This window comes from Macaca mulatta, chromosome 18 (genome assembly GCF_049350105.2).
Source record: "Macaca mulatta isolate MMU2019108-1 chromosome 18, T2T-MMU8v2.0, whole genome shotgun sequence".
NCBI classification, from domain to species: domain Eukaryota; kingdom Metazoa; phylum Chordata; class Mammalia; order Primates; family Cercopithecidae; genus Macaca; species Macaca mulatta.
The window spans coordinates 70,722,573-70,736,181 of record NC_133423.1 but is presented as its reverse complement, the minus strand read 5'-3'; the positions used below and the strand labels follow the sequence as shown (position 1 = coordinate 70,736,181).

General features: G+C 41.5%; 1 protein-coding gene across 8 annotated transcripts in view; it reads right to left on the bottom strand.

Moving 5' to 3' along the window:
- The window catches only part of ABHD3 (abhydrolase domain containing 3, phospholipase), a 47,073-nt gene that overhangs the window by 25,320 nt on the left and 8,144 nt on the right, over nucleotides 1-13,609 (bottom strand). For 6 of the 8 annotated variants that reach the window (XR_013408147.1, XR_013408146.1, XR_013408148.1 and 3 more), the window contains exon 4: nucleotides 8,000-8,045. The exons of 1 other annotated variant lie outside the window; for it this stretch is intronic. Coding sequence is in view for 2 of the 7 variants with exons in the window: in XM_015121648.3 (XP_014977134.1) it covers nucleotides 8,000-8,045 (46 nt within the window). In the remaining 5 variants the exon portion in view is untranslated. Of the gene's footprint in view, nucleotides 1-6,260; nucleotides 6,286-7,999; nucleotides 8,046-13,609 lie in introns of those variants that run through there. One more of the 8 variants, XM_015121649.3, reaches the window with a different exon arrangement.

Below are 13,609 nucleotides of genomic sequence, written 5' to 3'. Positions count from 1 at the left end.
GTACTGTGAGAAAGGCACTGCCTAAAAGTAGAAGTTTGAAACTGAATTGTGCCCTGGCCAGCCCTGACCTCTATACCCCTCCTTCCTCAGGCTATCAGGGAGGTCCCTTAATCCTTTCTAAATGCCTTTTTCAGGAAATGGCCCATGATGGGGTGGGGTGGAGGAGCTGGGGTGACGGGGTGGGGGAAGAGCTCTAAGTCCCTCCTACACTACTAGCTTCCCTGGAAAAGCTAAGGAGGAAAAGCTAATAGGAAACAGGAACAGATTTCTATAGACCTGAGTCTTTAACTCCAAAGAATCTGAGGTTGGGGGGATAATCCTCTCTCTGAAAACTCTCCTTCCGTCTATTCCCAGATTTTCAGGCTGACTTGACTGGAAGCCAGTACTGAAAAGTCAAGACGCTAGGCTGCACAGCCCGAGTTCCTGCCATAAGACCACTAATCAGCTTTATGACTTCTGACTGTCACCCCACTTCTCCAGAGGTGTCCTCATCTATGGAATGAGGTGGGGTTTTTTTTTTTTTTTTTTTTTTTGAGACTGAGTCTCACTCTGCTGACCAGGCTGGAGTACAGTGGTGTGATCTTGGCTCACTGCAACCTCTGCCTCCTGGGTTCAAATGATTCTCCTGTCTCAGCCTCCCAAGTAACGGATTACAGGCATGCACCACCACACCCAGCTAATTTTTGTATTTTTAGTAGAGATAGGGTTTCATCATGTTGGCGAGGCTGGTCTCAAACTCCTGGCCTCAAGTGGTCCACCAGCGTTGGCCTCCCAAAGTGCTGGGATTACAGGCATGAGCCACTGCATCCGGCCCTAAGTTGGCTTACATTCTATTTCAGCTCCTCATCTTGTCTGGGACTAGAGTCAGGTACCCTGAGGAACAGAGTTGGTCCACAGGCCACATTTTGGGCAGTGCTGCTTTAAATTATTTTCCAGCTTCTGCTTGACCTTCTTGGCCCTCCCTTAACTGCTGAGCCAGCTCTAACTTGAACTAGAAAGCACTTAAAGGAGGATTTTCTTTTTAAAAGCTTTATGAGATGTAATTTGCATACCATAATTCAGGTACAAGTCAATGGTTTTTCATATATTCAGAATTGTGCCATCAAAATTTAAGAATATTTCTATCACACCAAAAAGAAACCTCCTACTATTAGCAATCATTCTCCACCTCAAGGCTTAGGTGATCATTAATCTACTTTCTGTGTCTATAGATTTGCCTATTTTGAATATTTCATATAAATGGACTGATACAGTATGTGGTCTGTTGAGATGAGCTTCTTCACTTAGCATAATGCTTTCAAAGTGCATCCATGCATTCAAGACTTCCTTTTTTTTTTTTTGAGACAGAGTCTCGCTCTGATGCCGAGGCTGGACTGCAGTGGGGCAATCTCGTCACTGCAAGCTCCGCCTCCTGAGTTCACACCATTCTCCTGCCTCAGCCTCCCGAGTAGGTGGGACTACAGGCGCTCACCACCATGCCTGGCTAATTTTTTTTTTTTTTTTTTGCATTTTTAGTAGAGACGGGGTTTTACCGTGTTAGCCAGGATGGTCTCGATCTCCTGACCTTGTGACCCACCCGCCTTGGCCTCCCAAAGTGCTGGGATTACAGGTGTGAGCCACTGCGCCTGGCCTATTTTTATTTTTTAGAGACAGGGTCTCTATTGCCCAAGCTGGAGTGCAATGGTACAAACATGGCTCACTGAAGCCTCAAACTCCTGGGCTCAAGCGGTCCTCCTGCACCCAGCCTCCGAAGGAGCTGCTATAACAGGCACATGCCACCACACTTGGCTATTTTTTGTTTTTGTAGAGACAAGGTAGGTCTCACTATGTTGCCTAGACTGGTCTTGAACTCCTGGACTCAAGTGATCCTCCTGCCTCGGCCTCCCAAAGTGCTGGGATTACAGGTATGAGCCACTGTGCCTGGCCCATGTATAAGTTTTTGTGAGAACATATATTTTCATTTCAGGAATTTCTGGGTCATATGGTAACTCTATTTTAACTTTTGGAGGAACTGCCAGACTATTTTCCAAAGTGGCTAGGATGCTTTTCTTATTGGGTTAGGGACACAGAAGTCTGCATGATCCTATAACTAAAAATAGGGAACCCAAGATCCTATAACTAAAAATCGCTTTCTGTGTCTACATATTTGCCTATTTTGAATATTAGTTATAGGATGTACAACTAAATTTACAGCTTTTAGTTATAGATCCTATAACTAAAAAGAGCTTTCAACAAATTTTGGCTAAGTTATTTGTAAGTTACCATTCCTAAACAAGTTCGCAAAGTAATCAACAATATCAGGGAATTTGTGGGTAACCTGGATTCCTATCCTTGAAAACCAATCTGCAGGGCAGAAGAAAAAGTCCCATCTATTCCAAGGCTCCTAGAACCCGATGGGGATATCTGAGGTTTGCTCTACCGAGACTCGGGTGTCTGTCTACTGTAGGAAACAGACCCAAGGAGAAAAGGTTAGTACAGGATGCTCATTTCCTAGTAAGAAAGGCCTTTGGCTTTCCCTCAATCCTACAATAACTAATTGGAAATGAGGACACAATGGCAGTGGAAAATTTCCACTTCCTTATTCTCCTTTGTAGGAGCCATAGTAATCGCTATAAATTCTAAGTATATCTCTAACATTTCCACTCCTAGGAGAACTGCTTACCCTAAATTTCATTTCACCTTTGCTAGTTCCTGTGAGCTAATTTCTGTTAGAGACAGTTCCTTCCTGTTTGATCTCTGCTGATTCATCTTTTGTTCCTTTTTATGCCTACCTTAAAGTCTCGCTTACTCTGGGTCTGAGCTACATTAAATTCTTTCTGGAACAAGGTGAGGTATAAATAAACATCAGAGTTCCTCTAGTATGACACAGTAATTGTTCTTAGCTTGAAGACAGAAGCAGGATTATCAAGAGATCTAAATATCAACGCTAACTCTAATAATCAATATTAACATCTCATTTTTTGATCCAACTCAAAAAAGAATAATAAGGATGTAGAATGACCAAAGGTAATTATAATTATATCCTTTTAGAACAAGTACTTTAAAAAAGAATTTCAAGGAAGTAAATTAATTAAATGTATACTTCTTATACCCTAATGATCTAATGAGTTAATACAGTAGCAATTATGCCTTGAGTTATAAAAAACTTTATTTAATTTTAATTTTAATTAATTAAATTTTTTTGAGACAGAGTCTCGCTCTGTCACCCAGGCTGGAGTGCAGTGGCACGATCTGGGCTCACTGCAACCTTCGCCTCCTGGGTTCAAGTGATTTTCCTGCCTCAGCCTTCCAAGTAGCTGGGATTACAGGCATGTGCCAACATGCCCGGCTAATTTTTGTATTTTTAGTAGAGACGGAATTTTACCATGTTGGCCAGACCAGTCTCGAACTCCTGACCTCATGATCCACCCACCTCGACCTCCCAAAGCGCTGGGATTACAGGCGTGAGCCACCGTGCCTGGCCTGTTTTTGTTTTTTATTATTTTTTAAATTTAATAGAGATGGGGTTTCGCCATGTTGGCCAGGCTGGTCTTGAACTCCTGGGCTCAAGTGATCTGCCTGCCTCAGCCTCCCAAAGTGCTGGGATTACAGGCATGAGCCACTGTGCCCGGCCCTAAAAAGTTTTATTTTACAAGATATTTCAAGTTTACTGTTTCTTTCTTTTTGCTTGTTTGTTTGTTTTTGAGATGGATTCTTGCTCTGTCACCCAGGCTGGAGTGCAGTGACGCCATCTTGGTTCACTGTAACCTCCACCTCCTGGGTTCAAATGATTCTCCTGCCTCAGCCTCCTAAGTAGCTGGGACTACAGGTATGTGCCACCATGCCCGGCTAATTTTTTGGTTTTTTTTTTTTTTTTTGAGACAGAGTCTCGCTCTGTTGCCCAGGCTGGAGTACAGTGGCCGGATCTCAGCTCACTGCAAGCTCCACCTCCCGGGTTTACGCCATTCTCCTGCCTCAGCCTCCCGAGTAGCTGGGACTACAGGTGCCCGCCACCTCGCCCAGCTAGTTTTTTGTATTTTTTAGTAGAGACGGGGTTTCACCGTGTTAGCAAGGATGGTCTCGATCTCCTGACCTCACGATCTGCCCATCTTGGCCCCCCAAAGTGCTGGGATTACAGGCTTGAGCCACCGCGCCCGGCCAATTTTTTGTATTTTTAGCAGAGACGGGGTTTTACCATATTGGCCAGGCTGATCTCGAACTCCTGGCCTCAAGTGATCCGCCCACCTCAGCCTCCTAAAGTGCTGGGATTACAGGTGTGAGCCACCGTGCTCAGCCTCATGTTTATTATTTCACGTGAACTTGAAACAACCTTGTGAGGTGGCAAGTACACATTATTATCATATTTCAGTCAAGAAAAAGAGAAACAGAAAGGTTATTTGACTTGTACTTTACCACTTATAGCTGGTTAGTGGTGACAACAGAACTTGAACTTGGGACTTCTTACTGAGTCCAAGGTCCTTTCTGCTACACAAACCCAAGCTGCCTGCCAGACTGTAACTCTAACAGCTTAGTGTGTTATTAGCTATTCTGAGACACATATCTGCTGGGGGGTACTAGTTAATCAAAATTTAACTGACATACTGTGTAAGACTCCAGAGACCCAGCTACTCTTGTCTTACTTAGAACTCAGTGAATTCTTCTTGGAGGTTTTTCAAAAATACAATTAAAGCTTATGGGCTGAAAATTACTGGGTTGCTATACTATTTCAAAGCAAATTTCTAATTAACTTTAAATGCTAAGGAGAGAATGTTTTTAAAGCATCCTTCTCTTTTTCTCTCTCCTTCCTATTTGTTTTTTTCTTTTTAAAATATATATATAATATAAAATATACACAATATATTATATATAATATAATATATGCTAGATATTATATATTTTATATATAACATATAATATATACAATATATTTATATATAATATATATACACAATATATCTTATATATATATCATATATATACACACACATATATATTTGAGACAGGGTTTCAATATGTTGCCCAGGCCGATCTTCAACTTCTGGGCTCAAGTGATCCTCCCACCTGGGCCTCCCAAAGTGTTGGGACTGCAGGTGTGAACCACCACTCCCAGCCTGTTGTTTCTTAAGCTTCTAACCATCAATCTCCCCTTTTACTCTACACATGCCCTAACTAATGTCAACTACTCTTGAGCTTCTACCTGCACACTGATCTCAGTCTGTCTCTCTCTTGCCTGCCTATTTTCTCCTGAAAGCCAGTCCAGTACATCCACAAACTTACTAAAAATTTCCACCGAGATGATCTAAAAGCACCCTAACCATCTAAAACGGACTCTGTTATCTTTGTTACATCATAATCTCACAAATTCTTCTAAATTTCCTATTTCAAATACCAGCATCTTCCATCAGCCAGCCAAGCTAGAAATATTACCTTTGACTCCCTTGTCTTTACTTCCCACAATACAGCTAACACTATTTTCTTCCCCATGAATACTACTCATTTTTGTTCTTTCTTCTTTATTCCCCTTCCATCTGCTTTCAAACTCCAAACTCCATGTAGGTCTGTAGTAACTGCTTTCTAACTGGCCTCCCAGCCTCCAGCCTCCAGCCTCCAGCCTCCTTCCCCTCCATCTCTTTCTTTCCTACACACCACTGCCATGGTTCTCTTTCTAAAACATGTCCATGATCAAATTATGCCCTTGCTTCAAAATATCAATGATTCACTACCAGGTTTCTTAGGATTCTACATGTGATTCTTCAAAATCTGGCCCTACCCTTCTAGAAAAATTCCTGCCACTTCCAGAATAGTAAGAAAGCATAAAGCATAATGGTCAAGAACATAAGCACATAGTTAGATCATCTGGGTCTGAATCCTGGCTCTGCCATTGATTGGGAGGGGTAAGTTCCTAACCTACCAGTGTCTTGTTTTCTTTATCTGTAAAACGCAGGACAGGGCCAGGTGCAATGGCTCACACCTGGAATCTCAGCACTGTGGGAGCATCGCTTGAGCCCAGGAGTTTAAGAGCAGCCTGGGCAACAGAGTGAGACCCCATCTCTACAAACAACAACAACAACAAACAAAAAACAAATAAATAAAAAATCAGCCAGGCATGGTGGCACACACCTCTGGTTCCACCTACTTGGGAAGCTGAGATGGAAGGATTACTTGAGCCCAGGAGGTTGAGGCTACAGTGAGCCGTGATTGTGCCACTACACTCCAGCCTGGGCAACAGGGCAAGACCCTGTCTCCAAAAGGAAATGGGGGATAATGGGGGCTATACTTACCTAAATCATTGGGCTGTTTCTATTTCTGAAGATTAAATAGGAAAAGACATAACTGATACATTCTACAGATTACATAAATATTAGATAAAATTATCATCATCATCCAGCCATAGTAAGTAGTTGCTATTGCATGCACTTTATAATACCTTGGTCTTTGCGCTGAGCCTCTCTCTCCCCTGTGGAGGTTCAATATCACAGCCTTCAAGATCCAACTCAGAATGCTACCTCCTCTCTAAGTTCTCCCACCTCCCCAAGGCACTTTGTTACTCTTTCCCTTTGTGCTCTGTAGCCTTAACAAAGGCTACTGTTACACTTAGCACTGTGTATATTTTTATGGACTTGACTTTCTCTCCCACAACTAAAGTTTGAGCTCCTAAAGATCAGGGCTGTGTCTCATTAATATGTATATCTTCACCCTATTGCCTTGCACAGTGTCTTATTTAACAGGCACACACCACGGCTTTGCTGAATGAACAGATCTTTGTCCCTCACTTCATAAAGAACTAACGAGCTCGGCTTTGCAGCACATTATTTCCTTGAGAGCCTCAGACCATGTCTTCCCCCGCTTTGTGTCCTAGAAGAATGCACAGCAGACAAAAACGATTTGTCTGGGCCAGGGCCACAGTGACACATTCAAATCTTTCCCCTTTAGAGTACTATCTGTCTACGAGGTTCCTAAAGGGCTGGACTGAATGAGGAAATGTGAACCTTCACATCAAACTATTTATTACAAGGCACTTAAGTGAGACCATAACACTCTGTTACTTTTGCTTTCGAAATCGTATTGATCTTCATTTCCTCCAGTGCCTAAGTCACTGTAAAGCAAAGTACAAGAGGTTTTTTCTTCCCAAGTTCTTATAAAGTGTTGACATTTGTGACCTGACTGTAAATTTTTATTTCCAGCATGACTTAATTATTTATAGTCTTAATGTCATTCTCTATCAATGACCCCCAAAATGTTTCTTTCAATCCTAGTAGAATTGCCTTTGACCTGCTGAGATTGTAAAAAGTTAAAAAGCTGAAGAAAATTTTAGCGAGTGGAATATTTCTCATTCCAACTCACGGATTTAAACATCAGATACAGTGATTTTCTAAGAGGTGAAAGATCTATCCTAGCAAAACCTCAGAATTAGATGGGGGGAAAAAAGACCTGGTATAAATTTTAAAAGGTTTCAATAACATTTCCACCATGTAAACTTCAGCTGGCAAAACACAAATATAACATACAAAATTGTTTCATAACAAATGTAAATTTCGTAAGTGGAAAAAAAAATCACTGTATTAGTTAATTTGTTTTGCATTGGTTAATTTTTAAAGAAAATGTGTTTTGCACTAAAAATGAGGCCTTATCTTCCCAGTTCTTCCCAGAGTCAGGAAAAGCTGGGTTGAGAGGGTAGAAAAAAAATGATGTAGATGAATAATTATTGATGTTAAAATGTAGTAAATACAAAAGTTTAGTTACAAAATAGAATCTTAAATTTTATAAAAATAGAAATATATTACATAAATTCTATTTATATATGAAATCTGAATGAACATAGACTAAGGGAATATCCCTGGTTATGTAATTATGGGTCTTGTAAATTTCCTTTTTTTCCACATCTGTATTTTTGTATGATAAATTTGTATTGTTTATGTAAACAAAGAGTTATTTTAAATAAAAAGAATATGCTTTTTTGTTATAAAACTATAAATGATTCTTTAAAAAGTTAAGACTGTTGTCTTTTAAATTTACTTACCAAGAGATTCTCCCCCGCCACTCCTCTGTTGTTAAAAACCACACATCTAAAAACCAGGAAAGCAATTTTTGTTATTTCTACACATGATTCTTGCTCATGATATAATATTAATCTTACTGACACTGATTTACAGCACTAAAAGATTTTAAAAATCTGCCTTACAGGTATAATGTTTGACAATTTCATCTAAATGCGCTAAAATAAAATTCCAGTTCTCTAAATTCCACATGTGGGTTCAAATTAGAAAATTGTATACTAAAGTGATGTTAATGTTTCCTACCAAGATTAGAATATTTCTTCCTATGCACATATGTGGACCTCCAATAAGTGTTTTTAAAACAATTCTAAATACAAGTCAAATTTAAATGTTTTTGCTTTTTTTTTTGAGATGGAGTCTCGCTCTTGTCACCCAGGCTGGAGTGCAATGGCGTGATTTTGGCTCACTATAACCTCCGCCTCCTGGGGTTGAAGCGATTCTCCTGCCTCAGCCTCCTTAGTGGTTGGGATTACAGGTGCCTGCCACCATGCCTGGCTAATTTTTCTGTATTTTTAGTAGAGATGGGGTTTCACTATGTTGACCAGGCTGGTCTTGAACTCCTGACCTCAAGTGATCTACCTACCTCCGCCTCCCAAAGTGTTGGGATTACAGGCGTGAGCTACTGTGCCTGGCCATGTTTTTGCTTTAAACAAAGAAAAAATATATATCTTCTACCCATTAAATTTGTAACATTCACACGTATCTATTTATATCCTAAGAAACAGCTCTTGTTTCCTTAAGGCTCAGAAAACATGGACGCCAGAATTTTACATGAGGTATAAGCATCACAGGTAGAGCTGCAAACAGCCTGGCACCTGAGCTGGTGGGATGGGCCCTGTTATGCTACTGCTTACTGTTCAGTTGACCTAGGGAGGAAAGATGATCTTGTGCTTTCTCTGATCCTGTTTGCATCTGCTGGGTAAATGGGCTCAGATCAATGTAAAGGGTTTAGGTCAATGTTGGCTGAAGTAAGTACTCAGTGAAAGTTAGCTATTAGTAATAATGGTAGTTGTGGCCGGGCACGGTGGCTCAAGCCTGTAATCCCAGCACTTTGGGAGGCCGAGACGGGCGGATCACGAGGTCAGGAGATCGAGACCATCCTGGCTAACATGGTGAAACCCCATCTCTACTAAAAAATACAAAAAACTAGCCGGGCGAAGTGGCGGGCGCCTGTGGTCCCAGCTACTCGGGAGGCTGAGGCAGGAGAATGGCGTAAACCCGGGAGGCGGAGCTTGCAGTGAGCTGAGATCCCGCCACTGCACTCCAGCCTGGGCGACAGAGCCAGACTCAGTCTCAAAAAAAAAAAAAAAAAAAAAAATAATGGTAGTTGTAGTGTCATGCTGGTTTCAAAAGTTATTTAGTATTTAAAATATTTAACTCTCATTTAACTTTCAGGCAGCCACAGCCCCAGATATGTATTTTTACCATCCTTAGACAAAATCCTGATTTGTGTTTACACAGGTTCTCACTGATTTAGTAGGTCTATATTCATAACAATTAAAATTCATTTTGTTTTTGTCTGATTACCTATCCAACCAATCAAGGCCATCTGAGATTCCAAATCTCTTCTTGCAGGGTACTGCTGAGCACTGTATAAGTTCTAAGCACCGATGAACCGACTGCTGTATAGAACATACACAACTCTGACTCTCTTCTCAGGAAGGTTAGATCTCAAGGCACACCACCTTCATTTAATGTGGTATGCAGGCTATGTTCTTGCAAAGGAATTTTCTTGCAACTGAAAAGTCATATAGAAAATTTTATTAGGCCCAGTTGAAAGAAGAGAAATGTTTAGAAACCTCAGAAATCCTATTTGATTGAAAGCTAGAAATACTACATTTTACTGACTCACCTAAATCTTTTTTTTTTTTTTTTGAGACATGGTCTCACTCTGTCACTCAGGCTGGAGTGCAGTGGCGCAGTCACAGATCACTGCAGCCTCAGCCTCTCATGCTCAGGCAATCCTCCTGCCTCAGCTTGCTGAGTAGCTGGGACCACAGGTGCACACCACCATGGCCCAGTTAATTTTTTTCTTTTTTTTTCTTTTTTTGAGACAGAGTCTCACTCTGTCACCCAGGCTGGAGTGCAGTGGCATGATCTTGGCTCATTGCAACCTCCATCTCCCAGATTCAAGTGATTCTCCTGCCTCAGCCTCCGGAGTAGCTGGGATTACAGGCGTGTGCCACCACGCCCAGCTAATTTTTGTACTTTTAGTAGAGATGGGATTTCACCATGTTAGCCAGGTTGTTCTAGAACTCCTAATCTCAAGTGATCTGTCTCCCCTCGGCCTCCCAAAGGGTTGGGATTACAGGCGTGAGCCACCGTGCCCAGCCAGCCTGGGTGATTGTTAAAAGTTACTTGTAAAAACAGGATCTCACCATGTTGCCCAGGTTGGTCTCTAACTCCTGGGCTCAAGCGATCCTCCTGTCTTGGCCTCCCAATTGCTGGGATTATAGGCATGCATCACCACGCCCGGCCAGAGAAATCTTAAATAAACTATAAATACATTCAGAAAAGTCAGAGTAGGCTCAGTGACTCCTTTATCTTTTCTTGTTAAAAACAATGGCAAGATGTCTTGATATAAATAAAATTTCAGTTGGCCATTTGTATTTACTTGCATAAGCACCTAAATCACACAGGAACCAGTGCTAAAGTTAATTATGACCTTGAAACTTGAAGCTCCCAGTCATTCAGAAAAGAATCACTTTAGAGTACAAACATTAAATAAGGATTAAAATGGCTTCTGGAGCAAGATGTTATCATGTGACTGCCAGTGAGAGAAGGCAAGAGCACTAGTGAGGGGAAAGAAAAAGATGATCCGCAAACTCATGAAAAAGCAGCCTACATATCTGGGATTTTCTTCTAAACTGCAGACTGGGATATTTGCGTTTTCCTTCAGGCAACTTTGGAAAGTGGATCATAGTTCTGGTAGCTCTTGCTAGAGGAGGAATTGTACTGACCACTCCATAGGGCTTTGTTCCTAACAATGTTCAATCAGTAGCAGTCATCATTGTATACTTCAAGCCTCGGACATGGGGCAGCGAGATAAGGAAGAATGAGGGAGCAAAGCAGCTACAGAGGACAGCTTTTAGAAAGAAGGCTGCCATTCTGCCCTTTCTCCCACTCCAGCTGGGAATGAGCAACCAGCTCTTGTCATTTAACCCCTCTGCTACCCTGACAGTCATCAGGGAACACTGAGCTAAAAGAGTTGGCTGTCAAAGTACTATTCCTAAGGCACTGAGAGGTCTGTTAATCTCTTCTTTTTTTTCTTTAGAGATAAGGTCTCACTGTTGTCCAGGCTGGAGTGCAGTGGCACAATCATGGCTCACTGCAGCCTCAACCTCCTAGGTTCATGTGATTCTCAGCTTCCTGAGTAGCTAGGACTACAGGCGCACGCCACCATGCCTGGCTAATTTTTAAATTTTTTTGTAGAGATGGGGTCTCCCTATGTTGCCCAGGCTGGTCTCGAACTCGTGAGCTCAAAACAATCCTCCTGTCTCAGCCTCCTAAAGTTCTGGGATTACAGGTATGAGCCACTGTGCCCAGCCTCTGTTTTTTTGTTGTTTTTTTTTTTGTTGTTTTTTTTATTTTATTTTTTATTTTATTATACTTTATGTTCTAGGGTACATGTGCACAACACAGGTTTGTTACGTATGTATACATGTGCCATGTTGGTGTGCTGCACCCATTAACTCGTCATTTACATTAGGTATATCTCCTAATGCTATCCTTCGCCCCTCCCCCAACCCCACAACAGGCCCCGGTATGTGATGTTCCCCTTCCTGTGTCCAAGTGATCTCATTGTTCAATTCCCACCTATGAGTGAGAACACACGGTGTTTGGTTTTCTGTTCTTGCGATAGTTTGCTGAGAATGATGGTTTCCAGCTGCATCCATGTCCCTACAAAGGACATGAACTCATCCTTTTTTATGGCTGCATAGTATTCCATGGTGTATATGTGCCACATTTTCTTAATCCAGTCTGTCACTGATGGACATTTGGGTTGGTTCCAAGTCTTTGCTATTATGAATGGATCTAGAACTAGAAATACCATTTGACCCAGCCATCCCATTACTGGGTATATACCCAAAGGATTATAAATCATGCTGCTATAAAGACACATGCACATGTATGTTTTTGTTTTGTTTTTGAGACAGAGTCTTGCTCTGTCACTCCGGCTGGAGTGCAGTGGCGCAATCTCAGCTCACTGCAAGCTCCACCTCCCGGGTTCAAGCCATTCTCCTGCCTCAGCCTCCCGAGTAGCTGGGACTACAGGTGCCCGCCACCACATCCAGCTGCTTTTTTGTATTTTTTTAGTAGAGACGGGGTTTCATCGTGTTAGCCAGGATGGTCTTGATCTCCTGATGTCATGATCCACCTGCCTCGGCCTCCCAAAGTGCTGGGATTACAGGCGTGAGCTACCACACCTGGCTACCTCTGTTTAGCTTCTGTAACAGCTATCTCCAATTAATTTTTACAGTTACCTCAAACAATTCTAAAGGGCATGTATATGAGGGAAATTGTTCTGCAAAGCTTATTTTTCCTACATATTTGAACTATATAAATTTTTTCCTCAAAATATGAAGAAAAGAAATATCAAATAAAGAACAAATCTGGTAAGAAGAACTTCCTGTGACAAGATAACCCATTAACCAGGGAAGCAGGTGGCTGCCCTCTAATGAAGGTTAAATAAAAGGAAAAGACTACCTATAGCACAGAGTTTCTCAGTCTTTAGTACTATGGACATTTTGGCCCAAATAATTATTTGTAGCAGTGCTGTCCTGTGCATTATAGGATACTCAGCAGCATCTCTGGCCTCTACCAACTAGATGCCAGTAGCACATGCCCCAGGCATAACAACCAAAAATGTCTCCAGACATTGCCAAATGTTCCCTGGGGGAAAAACTGCCCCTAGGATGAGAACCACTGTCACAGTGAGATGGACCAGAGAGCCTCAAATCTGCTCAGGCTTGAACCCTGGAGGTCAAGGTTGCGGTGCTGTGATCACACCATTGCACTCCGGCCTGGGTGACAGAAGGAGAGCCTGTCTCAAAGAACAAAAATAACAAAAAAAGTAGCAGACTCTGAGCTTGGGCACCTAAGAAAAGCAACGAAACTTACATGGGTTTTGAGTACCTGTCTAGGCCTAGTTTCCGTATCTGTAATTTTATCAGGCAATCTGAAATATTTCAGTTCTAAGATTCCCCAAATCTTTGAGTGTAACAATAGAAATGATAATCAGCAAAGCGTAGAATGAGAGGAACATTCAGGGATCAGCTAGTCATATGATTCTGATTTCAGGTAATAAATTATAATTTTTATGTATTTATTTATTTTCTATATATTTATTATCTGTAACAACAGATAGTGTTTACTAGTGTTTACTATGCGCCAGATCACGTTCTAAGAACTTTACATGAATATTAACATTGGAATAACCATTTATTCATTCAATAATATTTACTGAAGATTGCGTTAGAGCCTGTAGTAGAGAAACAAAATATCAACATAAGGTTCCTGGCCTCAAGGAGGGTACAATCTAGTTAGATTGAAAAGATATGCACCATATTTTC